At 35.3% G+C, this 21,538-nt stretch overlaps 2 protein-coding genes and 1 pseudogene across 2 annotated transcripts; 1 reads left to right on the top strand and 2 right to left on the bottom strand.

Annotated features, from left to right (window-relative positions):
* Positions 1-13,082: 13,082 nt before the first annotated feature.
* On the bottom strand, positions 13,083-14,853 carry LOC119070039 (tRNA pseudouridine(38/39) synthase; the record flags this gene model as incomplete). Its single annotated transcript, XM_037174323.1, has 7 exons — positions 13,083-13,218; positions 13,304-13,452; positions 13,510-13,689; positions 13,754-14,110; positions 14,171-14,444; positions 14,510-14,601; positions 14,666-14,853. Coding segments are annotated over 7 exons (1,317 nt in total), but the record flags the coding sequence as incomplete, so codon positions are not given.
* A 58-nt stretch (positions 14,854-14,911) lies between these two features.
* Positions 14,912-15,778, bottom strand: LOC119070067 (annotated as a pseudogene).
* A 2,374-nt stretch (positions 15,779-18,152) lies between these two features.
* Positions 18,153-19,962, top strand: LOC119070086 (trans-Golgi network integral membrane protein 2-like). The gene is made up of 2 exons (XM_037174399.1): positions 18,153-18,354; positions 18,430-19,962. Exons 1-2 carry the CDS (start codon positions 18,189-18,191, stop codon positions 19,836-19,838), a joined length of 1,575 nt encoding a protein of 524 aa, XP_037030294.1. The 5' UTR covers positions 18,153-18,188; the 3' UTR covers positions 19,839-19,962.
* The last annotated feature ends 1,576 nt before the right edge of the window (positions 19,963-21,538 follow it).

The following is a 21,538-nucleotide window of genomic DNA, read 5'->3' as shown; positions in this document are numbered from 1 at the left end:
CATCGTGTTTGCGCCGGAGAACCGGTGAAAATAATAAAGTCGGCAACGGCGTAAGGCGACGGATACCTGGAGAGGTTGGATAAAGAGTGGAGATGGAGCTGGTAGGAGTGAGTTGGGTGTCGAGAGGAGAGAAGCGGAACGACGAGTGGAGAGAGGTAGCAGGCTTGAATTGCGAGGGAAAGATGAATGTAGAGTGTAATGTGCAAAGAGTTTGACGAAATGTTTCATGGTGGGACGTGGGGGGGGGGGGCGGGTGTGGGTGTGGGCGGTGGGGGAAGCGATAGAAGTAGGTTGAGAGGTGTAATAATGTATAGGTGACTGGCACAAGTCGCAGATGTGGCGGATTGATCGACGGGAAGGGGGAGAAGCGAAAAGCCTGAATGTGATTAGGTTTCTTGTGCTTAAACTCTAGAAAATAAGGCTAGTGCTGGAATTTGTTTTTGTATTGTTAAATTTGGAGGTTTTTACTAATTCGCCAGTTGGGGTCAAGGAGAACGAAAAGTGTATGATAGTGACAGTTCATGGATCCACCTGTGCCAAGAGTTGAGGGTAATTTCGAAATATTTATTAAATTAATAATTTTAAAAATAATTTCGAGTTGGTCATTTGGCTATCGGCTATATGTAATTATGAGTAATATGTTCTCATTTGTTAAAAGCTAAATACGGAAACATGAAGTAAAATATTACATTTAACTTCCCACAATCAATTAATTTAGACGTTACGCAATTTAATAAAAAAGAAATTTAATAATATAATCAAGTTAAATTTTCTTAATATTATTATTCCTATATATATTCTTCGTCTATAATTTTGTAGAATTGATTTTTACAATAAAAAATTTAGATTCATCGGATTCATTGGTCCTGATTTGGTCTTATTTCTATGGTGTTAAAGCTTGTTCTTTTTGTGTCTGTAAATTTATAGTTTTATTTATAGTGATTTTTTCTTATTTAATTTTCTTTTTGATGGTTAAATTATAGAGTAGCAGAAAATGTCTCTTCTTTCTCTTCGTTAATGGTCATTTTCAAATATTAGGCCGTGTGCAGTGTGAGTCATTATCAACCAACTTATTTTATAGTTTTAATTCTGTAAAGCCAACTAAACTATATATTTCTTAGATCATCACTGAAAATAATGATATATTCGCTGCGTGACTCATCTTGTAAACTAAACATGTGAGCTCTCACCTTTAAATTCTGGCTTTGTATATTCTAATAACGAATTTTTATGCGAAAAATAGTGGATTACTATCATATTTTTAGTTTGCTGAGAGTCGATGTTTTGCTATCGTGATCCCGGTTATTGTATTAGGCTTTCATATCCTATGTAAAATAAAAAAGTGGAATTCAGATCATCATTTACTGTGTAGACCTGAACCTTAAAATAATCTGAAAGTGTTTTGTAATTTCATTTTTTTGAATTATGACCTGAAAACTTATGATAACTTTTTTAGCTTCATAATTCACAAATTCTTTTCGAGACTTGTTTTTAAGCTATTTAGAGATCACTGCATGAAAATCGTCGCTTTGACGGTAAAGAAAGCGGAGTCGTTCATTGTCGATCTTCGAGATGTACAGTAAATTTCATTATTTGGATATAAGTTTGTTTTTTCGCTGACAGTGCTTTATTTGATCCTTATTTCAGGAATAATGGACGTGATACCATAATTCCCCAAACTGCTCTTATTAGAAAGATTAATTCAAAATGAAAATCAAACCTCGAATTCGTCCTAAGTATTCTCTGAATCTCGGAAACGTTTATTTAATTCTTAAAGAGCCATGAGTGCATTTTATATATTAGGAATTTCGAGAGCATATTGTTAATTTTGAAATTTGGTGAATAGATAATTCTGTAAATTTTTATTGCATTTGAGCATTATGTTTATATCAATGATGACTCAGATCATTTTGAATGTCTAACTTTTGATTAATGAGTCACATTTGTGTGATAACTGAGAATGAAATTAACGTTGAAAAGACCAGTTTTCTGTTTGAATTTACATATCCGATGCGAGACCGCTTATGGCAGCATGAGGTCAATAAAAAAACACAGGTATCAATCCACGCTTGTCATTTCATCTTTGAATACTCTATTAATGTAAATCAAATAAATCAAAATTTGAAAACGTATCTTAATGCAATCGGTTCGTTTTTGGATTTGGAATTGTCTATATTTATTGAAAACATTTACAAGAAAAATTAAATTACGAAAAAAAAAAATTATTCATTTTCCACCTATTGTTATTTTGATCTATTCCTTATAGACTTAAGTTTGTACAAGATAAATTATTTACCTAAAATAAATTCTTAAAATTTTACAGACTATAAAAAAAAAACCCTTAGCTTTTTGTTGCTTACGTGTGCTAACACGATGGTTGAGTCGGATTCGCGCTATTTTTTCGTGTATGATAAGTGCTAGGGCCTTGGTAGGTCATCAACTTGATTTTAATTTTGTTAAGTCCTTTATAACGTTTTAATGCATTCGGTTGTATTTTAGCTAGAAAAAATTATCTATTCACCTTTAAATTTTTCTTTAAGTCGATAACCTTTCTGCACATCGTCACAATATATAAGACAAAATTGCGTGTGTCAAGCGATGGCTGTATCTTTGACTGAACTCGCGGTGAGCATAAAATTTATTTTATTTTGTTTTTTTTTCGGCTGTTTCTAACGACTATGTTCAATGCATTGCTTGAATTTATAAACTAAATCCGATACTCCTATTCTGAAGTTGTCTTACATATCACAATGTAATGGTAAAAGATGAATCTTTAAAAATTCTTTTATATCCAATTTGCAGACTTGACTATTACACATTTCAGTCATGCAAAAAATTAACGTCAAAAACTCAAATGAAGGAATACTAAAAATCAGGAACCGGTTACGTGTGTGCAAGTACAGCATGTTATCGATGTAAAACAAATCCATTCCTTACAATTTTACATAAGATATTCGACGAAGTAGAACATGATACGCCTAATCATTCCTTCCCTATTTGCTTTGAAAAAGAGCACTTGTAAACATATCGCAAAATTATCCTACAATTACAGGATTACTTAATCTTGTATGCATAATAGCACTGAACAAAGCATTTAAATCAGAATTTCAAAGATGGGCCTTCTCGACGCAGTAGTACAAATTTGTCATATAAAAAATAAGAAATAAATTAATTGGACGCAAAAAAAAATGAAGGCCAAAAGACCGTTAAAAAATCTGTTCTAGTGCTTGTTCATTGCTAGAATTGCATGGATACAGGTATGTTACGACGTACTAATTTACCCTGAAAAACTACAAAAAGGCATCATTGTTTCATAGCTCAATTCGTCATTCGTGAAGTTTATCCCTTGAATGCACAATCAGCGCATATCACTACAGAAAAGATTCCTGAAAAGTGTTGACACGTCAACAAGACATGTCCAATTAGTTTTAATTCCGTTGTTGATGGAACAATAAATTTTCTTAGAATTATAACCCTTGTTGTATAACCAATACTAAATAATTAATACGAATTATGTTTAAAGATAATCCCCAAAGACAATCTCCAAAAAAAAATACTGCACTAGTCAACCACAATAGTTGAAGCCAGTCAAGTATATACATCTTTCGCAACTCAGTCCAAACAGTACAACATAAGAAAACGTGTCACTGCAGTAGATAATAGTAGATTACAATAGAGACCATGTAAATGGTCATTACATTAACGATCTGCAATTCATTCTAGTAAACAACAACAAATTTGGGAGGTAGCAAATGGTAGCAATTAAATAACACTAAAAAAGCTCCTACTTCGCTGAATAAATTTTTTATGAATACTTTTGGTACGTTTAAAGTAATATTGTAATATCCATATTATATAAGTTGTGACGGTTGCATATAAAAAATTTGCAACAGAAGAGCTTGTCATGTGACAAATTTGAATTTTCCTTGTTTTAAATGCCAAACATAATGCAGCCCTGTTATAACGACCTTTTTGTTCCCATAAGTGAATTGATAGTTCTGCTCTTAATCGTAATGCAATTAAAATAATTTATAAAATCCATGAAACTAGCATAAACGAAATTTTATGGTTTATAACGACATTTTTCTATCATTGAAACAGAATGTTATACTGTTAAGCGATAGCAATCATTAGGTCGACTCAAACAAAAGTTGTGGTGAACGTGATTAATCAAATACAATAAAAAAATATTTGATAAATTAGCATCTGTTGCCTAATTGTATGTAAATGATTCATTTTTTCTAATTCGTTAAAATCATTTCCATCTGCGAATCCACTAAACAATTTATTTTGATGGAAAAGATTGCCTTTTCGAATTGAATTATATTAAAAGAAAGAAAAACCCATAACACGATCTGCATTATTTTGGTCAAAAGTTTTAATTTTTTTTATTTTAAGACCTGACGCATTGTTTAACGATCCATCAACCAACAAAACAGCTAAGAAGAACGTTTTTTTAGATACTTACGTGAATGATATAATATATAATAATTCCAATATGCCTAAACGAAATAATAAGTTTTTATCATATTTGTAATTTGAATGTTAGACTCCTATCATGCGAGTCGAAGACCAGATTTAATTAATTTTTAAAAACTCTATTATAGTATATCGATATAATTGAAATGGCTAATTTATTCAATATAAAAATTCAGTCAGGAGAAAATCTTAACCAAAACTCCGAAGCTGACACTTATTATTTGCCAATTCTTTTTATTACAAAATGAATTCCATGGAATCACATATACGAGATAAGACCATCAGGATCGGCACAAAACAGCAGCATTACGATAATTTCTGTATCGCATGCAAAAAGCGTCACCGACTGTATTTCCGGGCGCATTTCCGTATCCACACCGATGCCGAACGATATTACAACGAATTGTTCGTGTCGATTAAAATCCCATTTCCACAAAAAGCGGGCCCACCTGAGTCCACCCTTTTCGGCAAAAAAAAAGAATCAAATATAGTTCAAGTTGCATTCATTGTTCAATTGCGTTAAACTGTTTGACAAGTTGTTCAAACTGATCTGAATAGATAAATGTGTCGTCAAAAAAAAAGTGGTCAATTTTGACACTTATGTGTGACGTATAGTGACCACAAAAATCATAAAATTATCGTGATCATTTGTGACAACCCGTCTTTTTTTATTCAAGGTTTGCCTTTTCGACTGCTGTATAAAGTGGTATAACAAATCCACAGCAGAAATTTCGGCATCATATATTACACTCGTCTGAGGAATTAATGTCCTAAGGTATTTGCTCACAATTTCTACAATCAAAAATTAACGACTTTTGTCAAAATATCAAGCCTAGAGTGATAGCAGAATGGGTGACGAACGCCAATTGGAAATAGCTCATCTGTATCGCAGCAACAACAAAAAAGAGCATAGACTCATTATAGGCTCTAATACTTATATAGAAAATTAATGTCAAAAACAAAATGAGTAATAAGATTTTGTATCAAACTCAAACATAGAACATTTTACCAAATGAAGGTAACAGAATTTAATCTTATAGCCCACTCACCGCCGTTCATAGTAAAAAGTTCAATTGAAACAGAAACCATAACTGACACTTCAAAACTAGAACATAATTTATATCCAATTATCGAAGTAATTTTCCAAGGTATAATCAAAATTGATCAAATTTTAATCATTTACCTGACCAAGCATACCATTTTACATATCCACAAAAATATGTCTCGTCCAAGAAAAACAGAAAACCGATCTTAGTCTGACGGCACTCGCTTGACTCGTTTGGAAATCCCATTACTTTTGATCTCCATGTAAAATGTCTGAATTATCGCACCTACCACATGCCTTCCCCAGCCAGCAACGTAGCCTTATCGACACTCATACCAGATACCAATTTTATGAAAAGAAAATTTAATTTTTCAACCCTCCAAACTACAGCCACCAAAAAACTCCGAATTGTTCTTACATGTCCGCGTGCAAGCAAATCGTTTGCACGTTGTCGGTGAAAGTTATTCGCTGTCTTGTTTTCATTATGGCACTATCTGATGTATCGTGGATATCTGCAATTCGAAAATTCGATGTATAATAGATCCATGAAATCATATCGTTGGACGAACGTCCTCTCTGATTCTATCGGCATTCTCGAGAACCTGTGCAAATGAAGCTTAACGGATCGATGATGAAAAATAACAATTAATCTGCAGCCTGAACCGAATTTTCTATGCAGATTGTGTGATTTATCTCTACTAATAGACACAATCCCGTCTGACAAGAAGTCTGATTGGATATTACGCTACACCGACAATAGATTCGTTGTCTTCATCGAAAAATTGCGCTACCCCATGGATACTCATGCGGGCTTGTATCCCACCTGCCATGATACGATTTTGAAATTGGTTCGCCTGAACCGCATTCCTTAAAATTAAGGTTAAGGGTGAATCGATCTGATACCACTTTAGAATGTAACTGTAACAATATACCCGCATTTGTTATGATTTTCGATCTTGGTTATCTTACGAATGAATATGTATGTTAAGAACAAATAAATTCATTAATCAATCGTTTTATCATACACGTCGGACGTCCAACAAGTAAGACAATGATAATCACTCAGAAAATTCATTTTTGAGAGAGAAAAAAAATACCGAAACGAACCCACAAGGCGATTTCCTGATAGTTTGTTCCAAGTCAATCCCGAATCAACTGGGCAGGTTCAAGAGTTTTTATGATTTTTTTTCTTGAAAAATATAAAATAATCGTGAAATTGAGCCTTTTGCTTTAGTAATATCGGTTAATTTACGGTCCTAAAATACAAAGCTCAAATAAACAATGCTCAAAACGTTTCGACTAAAAATTCTAATGAATTATTTTCCGAAATTCTTCGCAAGTTGTAGCAACCACGAATACAGAAAATTATCATATTACAATTTTACATGGAATGAATTCAAATATTTCTATACTCTATTCAAATAACACGTATTAGACGCCTGATGTTAAATTAAACTGATTACATACGTCAACGATCACTGTAAAAGCTCTTAGAACGTCATAATCATTTCTGTTGTTCGCATGAAGCCATTTTACGAAAAACAATCGCTTTTAAAATGGGAAAATTATCACATCGACAATATTAGTTAACACACTTACACAAACTGGCCGACCTAACACAGACGAGCTGTAAGTATTCTTTTGGCTGAATAATTATGTATTTCATAATCATGGCAAAAGATTAATCGAATGACTTACTAGCCACTGATTACAATTAGAAGCATAAGTCATTCTTCGTTCTCTGTTGAGGAGTGTTTTACTTACAATTTTAATCTTTTTTTTGCGTTGCGGCTGAGCAAGCATGAAATCACGACATACCCCTTACTCTGAAGGTTCCATGAACACTATTTCGATAAAAAGACTTCACATCTGGAAATTTAGTTTGTTTAACTTTAGTAATGCATCCTAAAGCGGTCCCTTTACTATAATGTACTATAACTATACTGGAGAGCAGATAAACTAATGAAAAATCATTCTTTTCAATGTTACACGAAAAGAATCCTTTGAACAATTTATGAAAACATAAAAATCCTTATTATCAGAAAAATCCTCAAAGTCCGAAGTGAATCCTCAAAATTGGTGCAAAAAAACTCAAAAAGAAAATCGATCGAAAGCTACCAAAAACAGTATGAGAAAATCAGCCATAACATAGAGAAATCATTTCTCAACGAAATTTTACAAGAAATCTGTGACGACTTTAATTTCAATTAAATTCATCAACATAAACTTGTCTTCATTAAATCGCTGTACGGAATTTCGCGCCTATACTGATGCGAAATTCCTACGTTTATACAGTAAAAAAAGGAATTCGCGCCGTGTTGAATTTATTTCATTACCTCTGTATACGATTCATAATTGAATATAAAGAGTTCCATTACTTTCCATTGCAATTTTGTTTATGAAGTTCACTATGGAATATACCATGTCAGTCCGCTTCAAGAAATCACATCAACACAACATAACTCTAGTTCGCGTTAAACAACATCAAATTAGCTTCTCGATAGCAGTGTGGGTCTGGGTATCGTGGAATTAAGACAGATATTTTTACAGAATACTGAAATTTACCGAAATTGTCCAAGAGAACCACAACAAAAATACGGTATGCTTCATCTATTCTTTCAATTGTATATTAATTTAAACTGCTACTATGAAGTAAATCTTCTTTTATGAATTTTATCCTTCTTTTTTAAAAGAGAAAAAACCAAACCGAAACCATCTCTTTAATATGATAATTTACTGATATATATTTTAATTCATCATTATACGTCTTCAATGTTTAACGTTATATAATCACAAAATAATTCAGCGAAAACCACCGTCAATTTATAATAATAATATGCCGAATTTCAAACACTTTTTGCAGTATTCTAACAAATAACATGCCAAGTATTTGATTATTTAAAAAAAAAAATCTCTACAAAAATTCGGCGGCGGAACCTGAGGCTAGACATTAAACATAAAAATCCAACAAAAAAGAATGGTCTGTAGTCTCGCAGGTTATTTATTTTCTAAAATATTTTATCATTCACTTCATAACCACAATGGTTCAAAATATATATGTATGACCAACTTGACTACGCAGATTAATTTTTGTTTTTTGCAAACAGCCAATGTAAATTATCCATAAAATTCTTACGCTATAAACTACCCGTAACTACAATCATTACATCAAAAAAGTTGAACCCCACATACATTATTAGAAAAATTTGTTACAGTCACAAGAGAAAAAATGCCAAAATATAATCTAAAAATGTATACCAATTAACATCGAATAGTGTATAGAAACGTTCAATAATCTTCAACCTAAAATAAATTTTTAAACAAATTTCAAAACACACAAAATCTTGATTATTTACGAAGCGAGCATACTCATTGAACATTAAAAACACACACACTTAATCTTTGGGCATGATGCAAGAGATATAATTTTATAAAGACTCCACCTAAGTAAATCGAGGAAAAAAAAAAATTTTACAAAAAGAGAATCTGAGTTCATTGGTTCATATCAAAAAAATTAAAGATTCTAAAGATCGTCTCAGTTTTGAAAAATATTAATTTTTAACCGACTGCTGAATGGTGGAAATGCTTAATTGAATAATGATCCATGTTGTAAATGGGCCCATCAGTAGAAGGACTTTTCGTTGTAATAAATTTTTGATATCTCAGCGATGGGTGATGTGTTATTATGTTACAATCAGACGTTTGCATTAAATTAATTTCGACCTATCTGCTATAATGTATATCAATAAATTTAAAATTAAAACTAAGTATTTTGAACCAATTTAACTGATCCTTCATGCGATCGACAACCAATAATAAATATTAAATCAAAATGACTTTTTGCGAACTTTTCTTTTTAATCAAATCACAAAAAATTCTAGAGAAAAAAGGAACTTTTCTAACGCTAGGAAGATGAAGCGGCATGGGCCATATTTTAGGAATTTATTTCCTTACAGTGGTAACGTAAAAAAATAAGAAACTGCAATTACGAATCAAATCAATAGCTATGTATCCAATGAATGTACAAACCCAGTATGTCTGTCCATAACAAACCGTAGGACATAGTCAGTTCAAACACAAAAATTTCACGTCCGAGTACGAGTCCTCGTACAAGTTCCAAGGTGGATGTTTTTGTCAGATTCTCGAGTTAAAATTTGACGATTTCATGATTTTTTTTTTGATTGAAAGGATTGACGAATGTAAAAGTGGCTCGTTTGTACTTCCACCTCCTAACAAAATGGCACCGGTCCGCCATCTTGGATTTTAGTTAAAAAATGATTGTAACTTTGCTAAATTGCGTACATAGAAAGTTCCTGCAAAGTGGAAAGTGATTGGTTATGTGTTTGGGTGTTTAAGCATCCCATATTTGTATAAAATATATACAGCATATTGAGCTTATATAACGGTATATACAGCTATTTGAGCTGTAACTAGCTAGTCATATACAACCAAGTAAATGTTTATTTATAGTAAAAATATAAGTTGATATAGCGTATGTAGTCTGTTTGAATAAGGAATTAATTACATGCGACTTAGCACGGTGCTGTCGGTACTGCCTCTGGTAAGTTCTATGTACCGATACAAATTTAGTGTCAGTTGTTGAAATTTGTGAACTATTTGAAAGGAACATCGTACGGGGCTTCGCAATTTTTAAGACGTACACATTCATAAGAATTTTACTTTAACCGACTTTACTGGTGGCTGTATGCTTACAGGTAAATAGAAGGGTGACCGACGAATTTTGGGTCACGTACGCAATATATGGTGCATTTGTTTCAGGTTTTTTATCTGTAACAGTTCAAATGCATACGCAATAATACTCGAGTGTCGAAAGCATAAACGGTTGCGCGCGCAAGTTCAATACACTTGGAATGTTATGGCAATCGACAAAAACGCTTTGTATATACTCGTTTTCAAATCACAATACGCTAAAAATCTAATAAAGATTCATTTCAATTTACGCCTGTCTTTAAGCTAATTGTCACTGTTAGTAGTAACTGTTGAACATAATTCCTTAAACTCTTCAACTTAACCGTTCAAACCAACTTTTTTTCTGGTTTCATTTTCTCTTCAAAATTTCCATAGATATGTGCATGGACTGCGGGCGAACTACTTTCAGTGGGCTGCACATCTCTAATTTTTTATTCTTGTAACATTCACCGAATTCTTGGAAAATCCAATATACTCATTTATATAGAAATCAACTTTACCGAAAGGTGAAGCAGTATATCACGACAGAGTAACGTTTATTTTACTCTTCCGCGGAGAAAAGTGGACTGCCCACAGTCTATACCATATGCCCATACCATATATTAAAAAAATTGGCATGTGACAGCAGGGGCATTTTCAAAGAACGTGTGAGTCCCAAGAGGTGACGCCACTTGCATTTAATCCATTAAATCCATATAATACATTTAATGAAAAAAGTCTTTAGTTTTATCGAAATATTTAGACCACCCACCTAAAAAATTGGAAATTGGGAAAATTAGATTTGCGCGATCCACAAGGGCGTTTAAGTACTCGTGAGATATGGAAAAAGTTTTTTGTTATATTAAAATTATATTAAATTTATTTAATCCATTTATTCCACTTTACACCAAAAACTCCTAAAAGTGGAATTTTACGCTTTTTTACATTGTACTGAGTTGGAGCACGTGGTTCGATGAAAATCAAGAAGTCTTTCTAAGACTTTTAAAGTATTTGGTAAGACGACAGTTTTTCCCATTTATTCCATTTAATCCAATTTTTATTCCATTTAATCCAGAAGTGAATCCGATTTTTTTTTCATTTCTTTCGATTTTACATTTCGGATTGAAATTGTCGCATCTTTTCATTCCTTCCCTGTTAATGTTTTCTTGTATTAGATTTACAGCACAAAGATACAGGAAGCTCAAAATAATTAGCAATTTTTATGCGACTTCTTCTTTTTGCTAGATCCACACGTTCCACATCAATACATGTTCATGTAAGTCGGATCTACATTCGGATTTACTGCTTACACGAGCACGCTTAGAGCGAGGCAACTAGCGCTGTATACACAATATGCAAGCGTGCAACGTATTGAGAGAAGTGGAGAATTAAAGAGAAACAATGAAACACATGAATTTCTTGCTAATTTTGTGATTTCTGTAGGGAAAATGTGAATGTGAAAATGCGTAACATTTATTAGCATTTCCTTGCCGCCTATCTGACAGATAGTATCTGTACGTATACAAGCCACTATACAAGGTTTAAGGAGAGCGAAAACCAGTTAAATTTAATTGGTCTCGGGGTCAGCTGTCAAATATTCATCAATGAAAAAAGAAATTGAGAGTTGAGCCCAGTTTAAATTTGTATGTTATTTCTCTCATTTTGACGTGTGACCCCGAGACCAGTTTAAACAAAGTGGTCAAAAATCGCTCTCCTTAAACAACATATATAGCCACGTATAGCAACATTCACAACAAAATGGCTTCTGTCGTCAAAACGAAATGGTGGTCGTCCATCAATTAGCTATGACACATGGCATTCAAAGCTTGAGATAGAATTAACTTTGGAGTATGACGTTCGATGGCAGTGACCGTCATTTCAGTTAGAATTCACTAGCCCCAGTTTTACCGAAGCTTGTTCATATAGAACTTACAACTTTCGGTTCAGTACCCATATCAACATATCAAGTTGAATGACTTGACTGACGATTGGCACGATATGCCGAAATGTTCAAGAACACAACTGTTCTAGTTGAGTTCATACTGAGCGTCATTCAATGACAAAAATTAATTCAATTAAAATTTCTCTCAAGCTATGTTTGCCTGTTACTCCTCATTCGATCGAAAAATCTAGCAAAATCCAAATTCTTTATTTTCTAAAATACTTCAACCTTTAAGATGTAATCGTACTTACTACGTTTAGTTTTTAACAGTGAGACAGGGCCTATAAAAAATTGCCAAAAATTTCCAAAAGCTGCGAACGTCCAACGTTTAGCCGGCTCTCAATGATTTTGTTTGTTTATTCACGCTCTCATCTTTCAAATTAATCATGCTCATTTGAAACTGATAGGGTCAGGAAATAATCGAGAGTCAGGAAGAACGCATGGCTGAGTTCAGGAGTTTCCAAAATCGTTCGAAATAGTGTAAAAATTCGGTTTTTGGACGTTCGCAGCTTTTGGAAATTTTTGGCAATTTCCAAAAATTGGCCCTGCAATGAGAAGTGGGAGGAGCTTCCATTGTTCGCTCGTGAACGGAGAGCTAAGCGGCGTAAGTGCGTGACACACTTATACAGAATTTCTATCCCCAGTTATAAAAAAACAGTCTTCGCGACCCTCAGACACCGCTTCATTTTCGACCCTACACAGAAAATAAGTGACAAGCCGAAAAAGAAAAGATTCTGTAGAATTGAATGGCGAATTAAATGAGGCTTGCCCTTTGTTCGCGATTTACAGCTTATCTTCCCATGGCTACAGACGCTTAGACCTTCTGCATACTTCGATCGATCGGTAATTACCACAGCGGGATGTATGGACTTAAAGTGAATGAAAAGAGCCTTCAGTTAGATTGTCAAAAAATATTTTTCTTTTTTCTTTCTTTAAAGTAATGTACTTTGTAGCTTTTTAACCATACATTCGTAGAATATCAACCGTCAATCTTCTTCCTCATTTCTTGACACTTCGATTCGCCTTTTCTTGGCGAAATGAGCTATTCGGTTTTCCAAACTTTCTGCAAGTGAAGAAGAAAAACAAATCAAAATTTCGACTCTTTACTCCGGCTCGCTTGTTTCAGAGCCAAACAACTGTCAACCTACCACATCGTGTACGCGTCATTAACGGTTGGTACTGTTTCGATCGTACACCTTCCAATAGAATTTCAATTTGACTGTTGAACGTCGGCTTTTTTAAATGATTCACGTAAATGTCTTGTATATGGGACAGCATTTCATGCATCATGGTCGTTCTGCGTTTCGAATAATTCACTTTGTAGAATCGATCAGATTGAAATATGTCAACTTACTGAACACTGCTGATGGTCCACTGTCCTTGCAGCGTTTTTAAGACTCGCCGTATATTTACTTCCTCGTAGATCCAATTCACCAGCTCGAATTCTTCGCCTTCTTGATAATCCGATGCCTCTTTGTATTCAACATCGTACAGGTTCAAAGCGACATCACTGGCCATACTGTATTGTGGCGTGCTAGAGTTTCAATACCATAAGTGAAGATCATATTTGGAAACTGAAGCACACATAAACGACTCACCAAGGTGTCTTCTCTACATCTAGCAGTTGAGCAACCACATTCGGACTTTCCAGTTTCTGTCCCACCAGCATAAGTATCGCCATAATGCATCGCACCTGATGCCATAAATATGCGGACCCAGTTAGTTCCATATACAGCATGTCATAGCTTGGATCGATTAAACTTTTGCTGGCCAAGTGGATTTTCGCGCTCTTTATCTCTCTCACAAAAGTGACGACTCCGTTAGCCACATCCATTTTGCACAAATTTCGAAAGTCATGAACACCTTCCAAATGACTACATCCCTCCTTCATCATATCAATGTCCATACAGCCGCGCGGGAAAAAGTAACGATACGTGCGAAATTTGCAATCAAATCTGACCGGAAGCGGGTGTTAGTATGCTATACAGCGATTCTCGTTTGATTTATTGACTCACCTGGCACTGAACAAAGGACTCTGAAATGGTGCCCATGCGACGCATTTGATGTTCGCCGGCAGAACTCTATTCAATGCTTCACAGTAATTGATTTCGTTGGCCAAAGATTCTTCGGTCATTTGAATCTCTGGCGAAAATTTGCTTCGAATGTCTAACGATATCACCTGAGAGAATGCGCTGACACCTTTGTCGGTCCGGCCGCAACGATGATAATTGGACGATTCCCGATTCTCGATCAGACAAACCTTGACCAGTGATTTGAAGAGATGATGCTCTGCGAATTGCAAATTTAAAATGAAAATTTTTAGGAAAAACGAGTGACATGTCAGGACAAAATACCGATCGTGTTGCTGGTATGTTCCTGAGTAATGAATCCTTGATAGTCCCATCCGAGATAATAAAGTTTCAACAGAATGTGACGCTTATAGGACCTGAAAACATTTAACGTGGATGAGCGAAGTTCTAGCGTTACACTAGCGTTACAACGGTTCATACGTTGGAAATTGGAATTTTCTTTGGTCTTTCGGTTTGCCATCTTCTTTGCTAGATGAGGCCTTCTCTGCGGCAGCTGCAATTTGCTCCTTTTTTAACAGGTTGATCAGTTGATTGTTATGGGCTTGGATTTGCAAAATTCGGTTGATCAGCTCCTGCAAACATAAAAAAAAATCCAATCTGAGTAACAGGGTTCAGATTACCGGGAAACATGAAAGGTGTTTTGTAAAGAGAGGATTCGTCCTTGAGTCAGGTTTTTTCCATGTGTCGATAGACTATTCGAAACACAGACTCGACTGCCAGTCTTTGCATTGGTGAACTTATCAACAAGAGACACCTGTAACAAACGGACGATGTGTTAATAGAGAACCACTCGGGAGTCATGATTTTTGATGCGTACCTGTTCGACAAAATCACCACCCACAATCCCGAACCAAATCGTAAAAATCATTCTCCGAAAAGTTTTCGGGTTTTACATTGTCGGTAACCAAAACGATCACATCATTCGAACATTGCGGATACACCGAAACCGGTTTGTATTTTATGTGTTTACCGAAGTCTTCGGCTTTGAATTGATTCAGAAATCCGCTGTCGTTGCTCCAAAACAGACGAATGTCGGTATTTCGAACAAGACCATTGCTAAACGTTCCAAGCCAACGCCGAACGCCCAACCAATCGTATTGCTGATGCCACTCTTTTCCAATATTTCGTTTCTTATAATACCCGAACCGAGCAATTCCAGCCATTCACCCTTCCAGTAAACTTCTAGTTCCCATGACGGTTGCGTGAATGGAAAGTATGAATCGACCCAGCGGTATTCAACGTTTTTGCCGAATAAATGTTGTGCTAGTCCGACCAGAACCGTTTTGATTTCATGTTCCATCACCTTAACCGATTCCATTGTGTGACACGGCTGTTTCGATTGATCGATGCATTTCAGACTGGACTTGATCGGTAGGAACGATGATGGATTTACTTTGAAATTGCTCTCGAAAATCTCTAGCTCCAGGTTGTTTTTGAACAGCTTATCGCGATGTAACGTTCGAACGGCATCGATCTGATGAATACTGGAAAGTGAGTTGCATCGATTTCATCACGACGGTAGACATCACCGGACAATTAAGTAGTTATCCAGTCCGGATTTTAGCAGATCAACCTGAAAGAAAAATTGATGTCAACGGTATTTATAGTGCTCATCTACGAACATACCTGATGGCTGTAGTGTGGGCACGTAACAAGTGTTGTTCATTCACATAGTAGCAGTCACTCTTCGCCCTGCTTACATGGTCTTTCGGAATAAGTAGTTTGTCAAAATTCTGTTCTGTTGTCACAACTGGCGACAGATTATCGAACACACTGAAAATTGCATTTCCCTTTGGGTTGACAAATGTTTTGTAGAAATAATTCACAATTTGATTGCGTATTATGCAAAGTGGATGGTTCTTCTGCAAATAGATGTTACGGCCAGTATAGGACAGTATTTTCGGTGTGACATTTGTCCAACTATCAGTTGGATAGTTCCCATTACAAACTGAAACCGTATTCCGTACGGCTGGACTTGTGCTCTGATTTCGCACATGCCAAACCAGATCTTTTCGATATTTTAAAATTTTGTTCAGTTCCCGAATCATTTTCACCGTATTTTGGTTGAATTGTCAAAAGTTATTGTGGTTAGAAGTTTGTTTTTGTCCAATGCGTCCCAGTAAAAATTTTTGGGACTCGCAAAAATGTCGTTCTTTGGAATTATTGAGCGACAATCAAATCGAAATGAGAAGTTTGTTGGAAGAACTCATTTGTATATGTATTTTTGATAGAGAAAACAAAAAAAATCACTGATTTTTTACTGAGCGAGGAAATTATACATCTCTAGAGAGTCTACACTTCTCCAAAACATGTCAGAACCGGAGTTTTTGAATTTGAGTTTTATCGATTCCAATATTAAGTCAGGAATGTTTCCGACCTGTTGAGGTCGCCAACCAAGCTTAAGTGATTAAATCAGTCCAAATTATTTTCGGGAAGAATTCACGCCTTAATTGCGTTTCAGAATTTTAATTTTGAATAAATCAGTAGATGAACGAATGAATTAAAGAATAAAATTTAACGCACAGCCTTATGGCCGACGATCGCTGATGTACATATTTTTTATTTAAATGCGCAAAAAAAGACTGCTCACTATAATGACGCAGTCAGTAAAAAAGTGATCTTTTCTAATCTAAGATTAAATTTACAATAAATAAAAAACATCTATCCTATTTTTTCCCTAATGTGCCCAAAATACAGGCGTCGTTTCCACGTTGTGTGTATAGCGATGTAGGACATTCGATATTTTTAACATTGCGAATTGGCAACGGACTATATTAGAATATCTACGAGTAAGTGTTACATAGAAAACGAATTATGAGTCGAGAGCTCTAGCGCCAAAGCCACGGGTTCAGACAAATAGATATTTGTACTAAAAGGAGGGGGGGCAGACACTTCATTCAATTGTTCATTAAACATCCTGTGTAGATCAAACGTTGCATTCAGTGATCAAAGGACAGTATACAGGACATTTGGGATCACTAAAAATACCACTAGCTGAAATGCCTACAGAAGAATTGCTAAAATATAATGGCAGATAATAAGAGAAAGGAAACAAACAGAGCCTTTGCTATTCCCTACCCACTAACGGTTCACGTTTAGTGATTTTAACAAAGACGACAGAGCTGTTTCGACCACAGGATTCAGTGGCGGTCTGGGGGTAGCGTGATCATCAGTTGTTTCCACTGATCCCTTCCCAAGACAGCGACAGTAAATCTTTCGATTGAACAAGCGTTTGAAAGTTTACTTAGAGAATTTTTATTTTACTGATGGAAACACGGGTAAATTTTGAACGCTGCTAAAAAATTCACAACCCAGATGCAGCAAAAGATCAAACAAAACGCAACCGACGCAACCAAAAGAAAATCAAATTAACAAAATCTACTAAAGTATCTCACCATTCATCCACACAAATTGCATTCATTCAAACCGTATCCATCCAAATTGCTTCAACCGTATCGCACTTATCCAAATTGCATTCATCCAAATCGCATTCAGATTCAAATTCCAATTCCAAAAATCACCAAATGCATTGTACGACACGAAAACATAAAGTATGTTATCAAACACCTCTGAATTGATCACGAATACTTTGGGTATCTGTTCTCACAGAACGTAGATACGAGGTAGTGTTCCGCAATGAAAAACTAGATACTAGGTATGGTCAATCGACCGATTTATCTTGAACGCACTCACAATTTATATGTCAAATTACTACGAAAATGCTTTTAAAAAACCTCTATGTGCTCCGGGCCGACATTTAACCTATTCCGTGCTCATTTTGGTGTTCTATTCTAGTGGTCCTAGCCAAGTTTATTTCCCAGTGAAAATAAATACGAGCAGCAAAATGATTCCCAACGCAAAAGTTTAAGAAAATACAGAAAAAAAACAAACAAAGTTAGCGGTGTGGCCGTCCTAAAAACTCAATGACACTTCCGAAAGAAAGATGAAGTCAACAAATCGACAATTTCATTTAAAACTTAATCCAGCGAAAAATTATTTAACAATGTGTTTACTAAATTGCATTCTCATATCAATTGTAACATTAACACATAGTCTACCGATCTCAACGACATTGTCCAGTGCCATAGAAAAACATCCGAAATATCGAGGTAACGATTTGAACTTTTCTAGGAAATGGTTTTGTTGATGTCGTTTCAATGTTTGCTTCTCGTGACAATTTTCAGATACTTTACTAAATGCTACAGTAGTTCCGTTTGTTACCGAATGCAGCTCAACGGACAAACTAAAACCGCAGCAAGAAATGTTGTGCGGGTCGTACTTTGAAATGATTGAAAAATTGGACCGTAGCAACGTAAAAGGTTTAACTACTGTTGACGAATTCACCAAAGCCATGAACGCATCCAATCAAACCCAAATCGCAGAATTCTGTGTCACGTTTCCGGGCTACGTACCAAACAATCCGAACGAATATCCCTACTCGCATATGTTGTACGACCGTCTACCTACCCTTTGTCCAGTATTTTGTGTCGATGACAATCTGGTCATGGTCAAACCGATTTGTCAAGTAAGTGCAATCGGATTTCAACTATCGAATGTCGACATACAACCCGTGCAACCAATCAATGCGGTCACCAATTCTACATTTAATCAACTGTCAGTTGAAGGTATTCGAAATTTGGGTAATGTACGTGCAGACTCTTCATCAAAATCAGATAAAGCATCCGGCAGCGTCAAGCCAGATAAAGATAAACTATCGGCAGCTATGCCGATCAATGCGAATGATGCTGATGTTGCTATAAAGCAAGTGGTTGAGGCAATAAATGCTAAAGCGAAGGTCGATGAAGTCGATGAAACGATTCACGAAGAAAAGATTGATGGGCTCGATGGAAAAGCCGCGAAAGAAGATTCTAGTCCAATTGCCGAGTCAGCAGTCGAAGGTTTACAAAATATGGACTTTGGAGAGGGTGAGGCAAAGATTGACGTGTCAAGTGGCACTAAATCCAATCCAACGGCAACTGTCAAACAGGAACTGAAGCCAACTGCGAAAACGTTAAATCCAAGCGAAAATCCAATTCCTAACGGGGAAACGGCCGAAAAACCAGTCATCAATGAGGAACACTCCCTGGTGGATACTGACATTGATGAGGATGTGGTGAAAGACGACGAGGATAAGGAAAACTACAAAGTTGTCACCGAGGACAACGACGATTTCGATGTAAATGATGTGAACACCAAAGATAAACTGGTCAACATAAATGACGACTCAATCGAAACTAATGAAGGCGATGATATGATGGACTCACAAGGTGCTCAGTCAGCTAAATCACCGCCAGAACAGGCGCCATCCAATGAGCAATTGCACAATCAAGAAGATCCATTCACCGATGATACCGACTCAAATTTCTTCACCTATTTCATGTTTCTACTGTTGGTGTGTGTCATCGCGTATGTGGTTTATCACAACAAGTCGAAAATGCTCGCTTTGTTGCTTGAAGGACGCCGTTCCAACACGAACGGAAGAAGTGGCTTATCGCGCAGAAAGCATACAGCTGCTTATCGAAAATTAGATTCAAATTTGGAGGAAGCAATAACGTCGAGCGGTAACGGCAGATCTACACAAGTCATTTATTAAGCTTCGTGGAGCATGTGTGAGAGCGTGTGCGTATTTTTTGCGAATTTATTGTTAATTATTTGATTAATTCCTGTTAAGTATTTTGCATTACGTACTTTTAGAATAAAAAGAAATTTCCGAGAAGGGAAATCGGCACCGCTTTTCTTTCTCGTACATTTTTCCATTAGAGTACATCGATGGGTTACATCCTAACACAGCGACTTTGGCATGCGTGAGTAGTCGGACATATATATTGTTCTCTCATTCATAAAACAAGATTTTACATAAAAGAACAAAAATAAGGTGCCCGACTACTACATGATGACCGGGGATTGGTACGCTTACCCTACATCCGGACAAAAGGAAGGTAACAATAATTAAAAGAGCTCAAGCAAAACAGTGTATTCGTAATGTTGATGTGTAGAAATTCTTGACCTTTATGATCAGACCTTGATGAGTCAGTAAATTTTTAATTTGTAGGAAAACGAAACTTACGAAAAAAATTTGATTGCTGAAGCAAATTTATGCTGAAATTTCACTGCCTCTGACTGTAGAAAATTCTGTGAAAATTTTTGTCCAGAAAAACGTTGAGAAAATCCATGAAAGTAGGATTAGCAGATCGATTTTCCGTTCCAACACATATTTGAACTGTTCAAAGCAATAGACTTTTGCAGTTATCATTTCTAGAGATGTAACAATGGTCCATGCATACGGAAAAAAAGCTGTAGCATCATTTACCGATTGATGAATGATGAGTTATAAAAACGTTGGCTTATTTTCAATGCAATGTTTTGTTTGGACTTTGAATGTTTTCATAGTGATGATTGCTATAAAGCGTCAGCCGTGATTAATATATGACTGCTGTTTTGCTGGCATAGTAAATTTTATCGAATATCCATCAAGGTTTTCTTGAAAAAATTATTTAGGAATTTTTATACGCTGATAGCGACGATGTTTTTTGTTTCTTTTTTTTGTAGTATTTTGTAGTAAGAGCTAAAGAATTTAGGATAAAACGATTTATGGAAATGTGTACCCATAGAGTGTGTTGAATGACAGGTTTTTTTTTTCAAATGTAAAATATTCAAAATATTTAAGATACCACTGATTTTCTAGCACAATATTTCAATTCGTTGGAGCAGAATTGTTTTGGTGGGCTATGAAACTTTATCAAGTTTTTTTTTTGCATGGGAAAGTATCTAGGAAGATTTTACTGAACCTTCTTTACATTATCAGATCTTACTTTTTATAAAATATTTTTATTGGAACTTTCGTGATATATTTTTGATTTATTTGAATTTTCTTGAAATTTCCTTTCGGAAAATTACAGAAGATTTTCGAAAGAATTCGATAAAATCAATAATACTCAAGAAAATTCATTTTTTTGATTAAACGTAGATTGTATTGATACAAGTTAGGCGGAAGACCACAGTACTGCTTCTAGCATGAACATAGGAGCAGGGTACACGAGTAATTTTGCATTGATGGGATCGACAATTATGCTGAGTTTTCCATTGTGTTGACCTGTGGTGCATTATATGCCTCCCACAACTCCTGAAATTTCCTAAAACTCATAAAATTTCAAAAATGGATTCTCAGAAAAACAATATTTACCAAATGAAAAATACGTAAAATGTGAATCTGGTGTAGGAAGAAGAGGCAAATATTCAAAATTGAACTTAGAGGTTTTTTGGTAACTTTGGGTGATTACAATTTGAATATAA

This window comes from Bradysia coprophila (genome assembly GCF_014529535.1).
Source record: "Bradysia coprophila strain Holo2 chromosome X unlocalized genomic scaffold, BU_Bcop_v1 contig_45, whole genome shotgun sequence".
Taxonomy (NCBI): Eukaryota; Metazoa; Arthropoda; class Insecta; order Diptera; family Sciaridae; genus Bradysia; species Bradysia coprophila.
The sequence above is the reverse complement of the archived record's forward strand: the minus strand, read 5'-3'. Positions and strand labels throughout refer to the sequence as shown.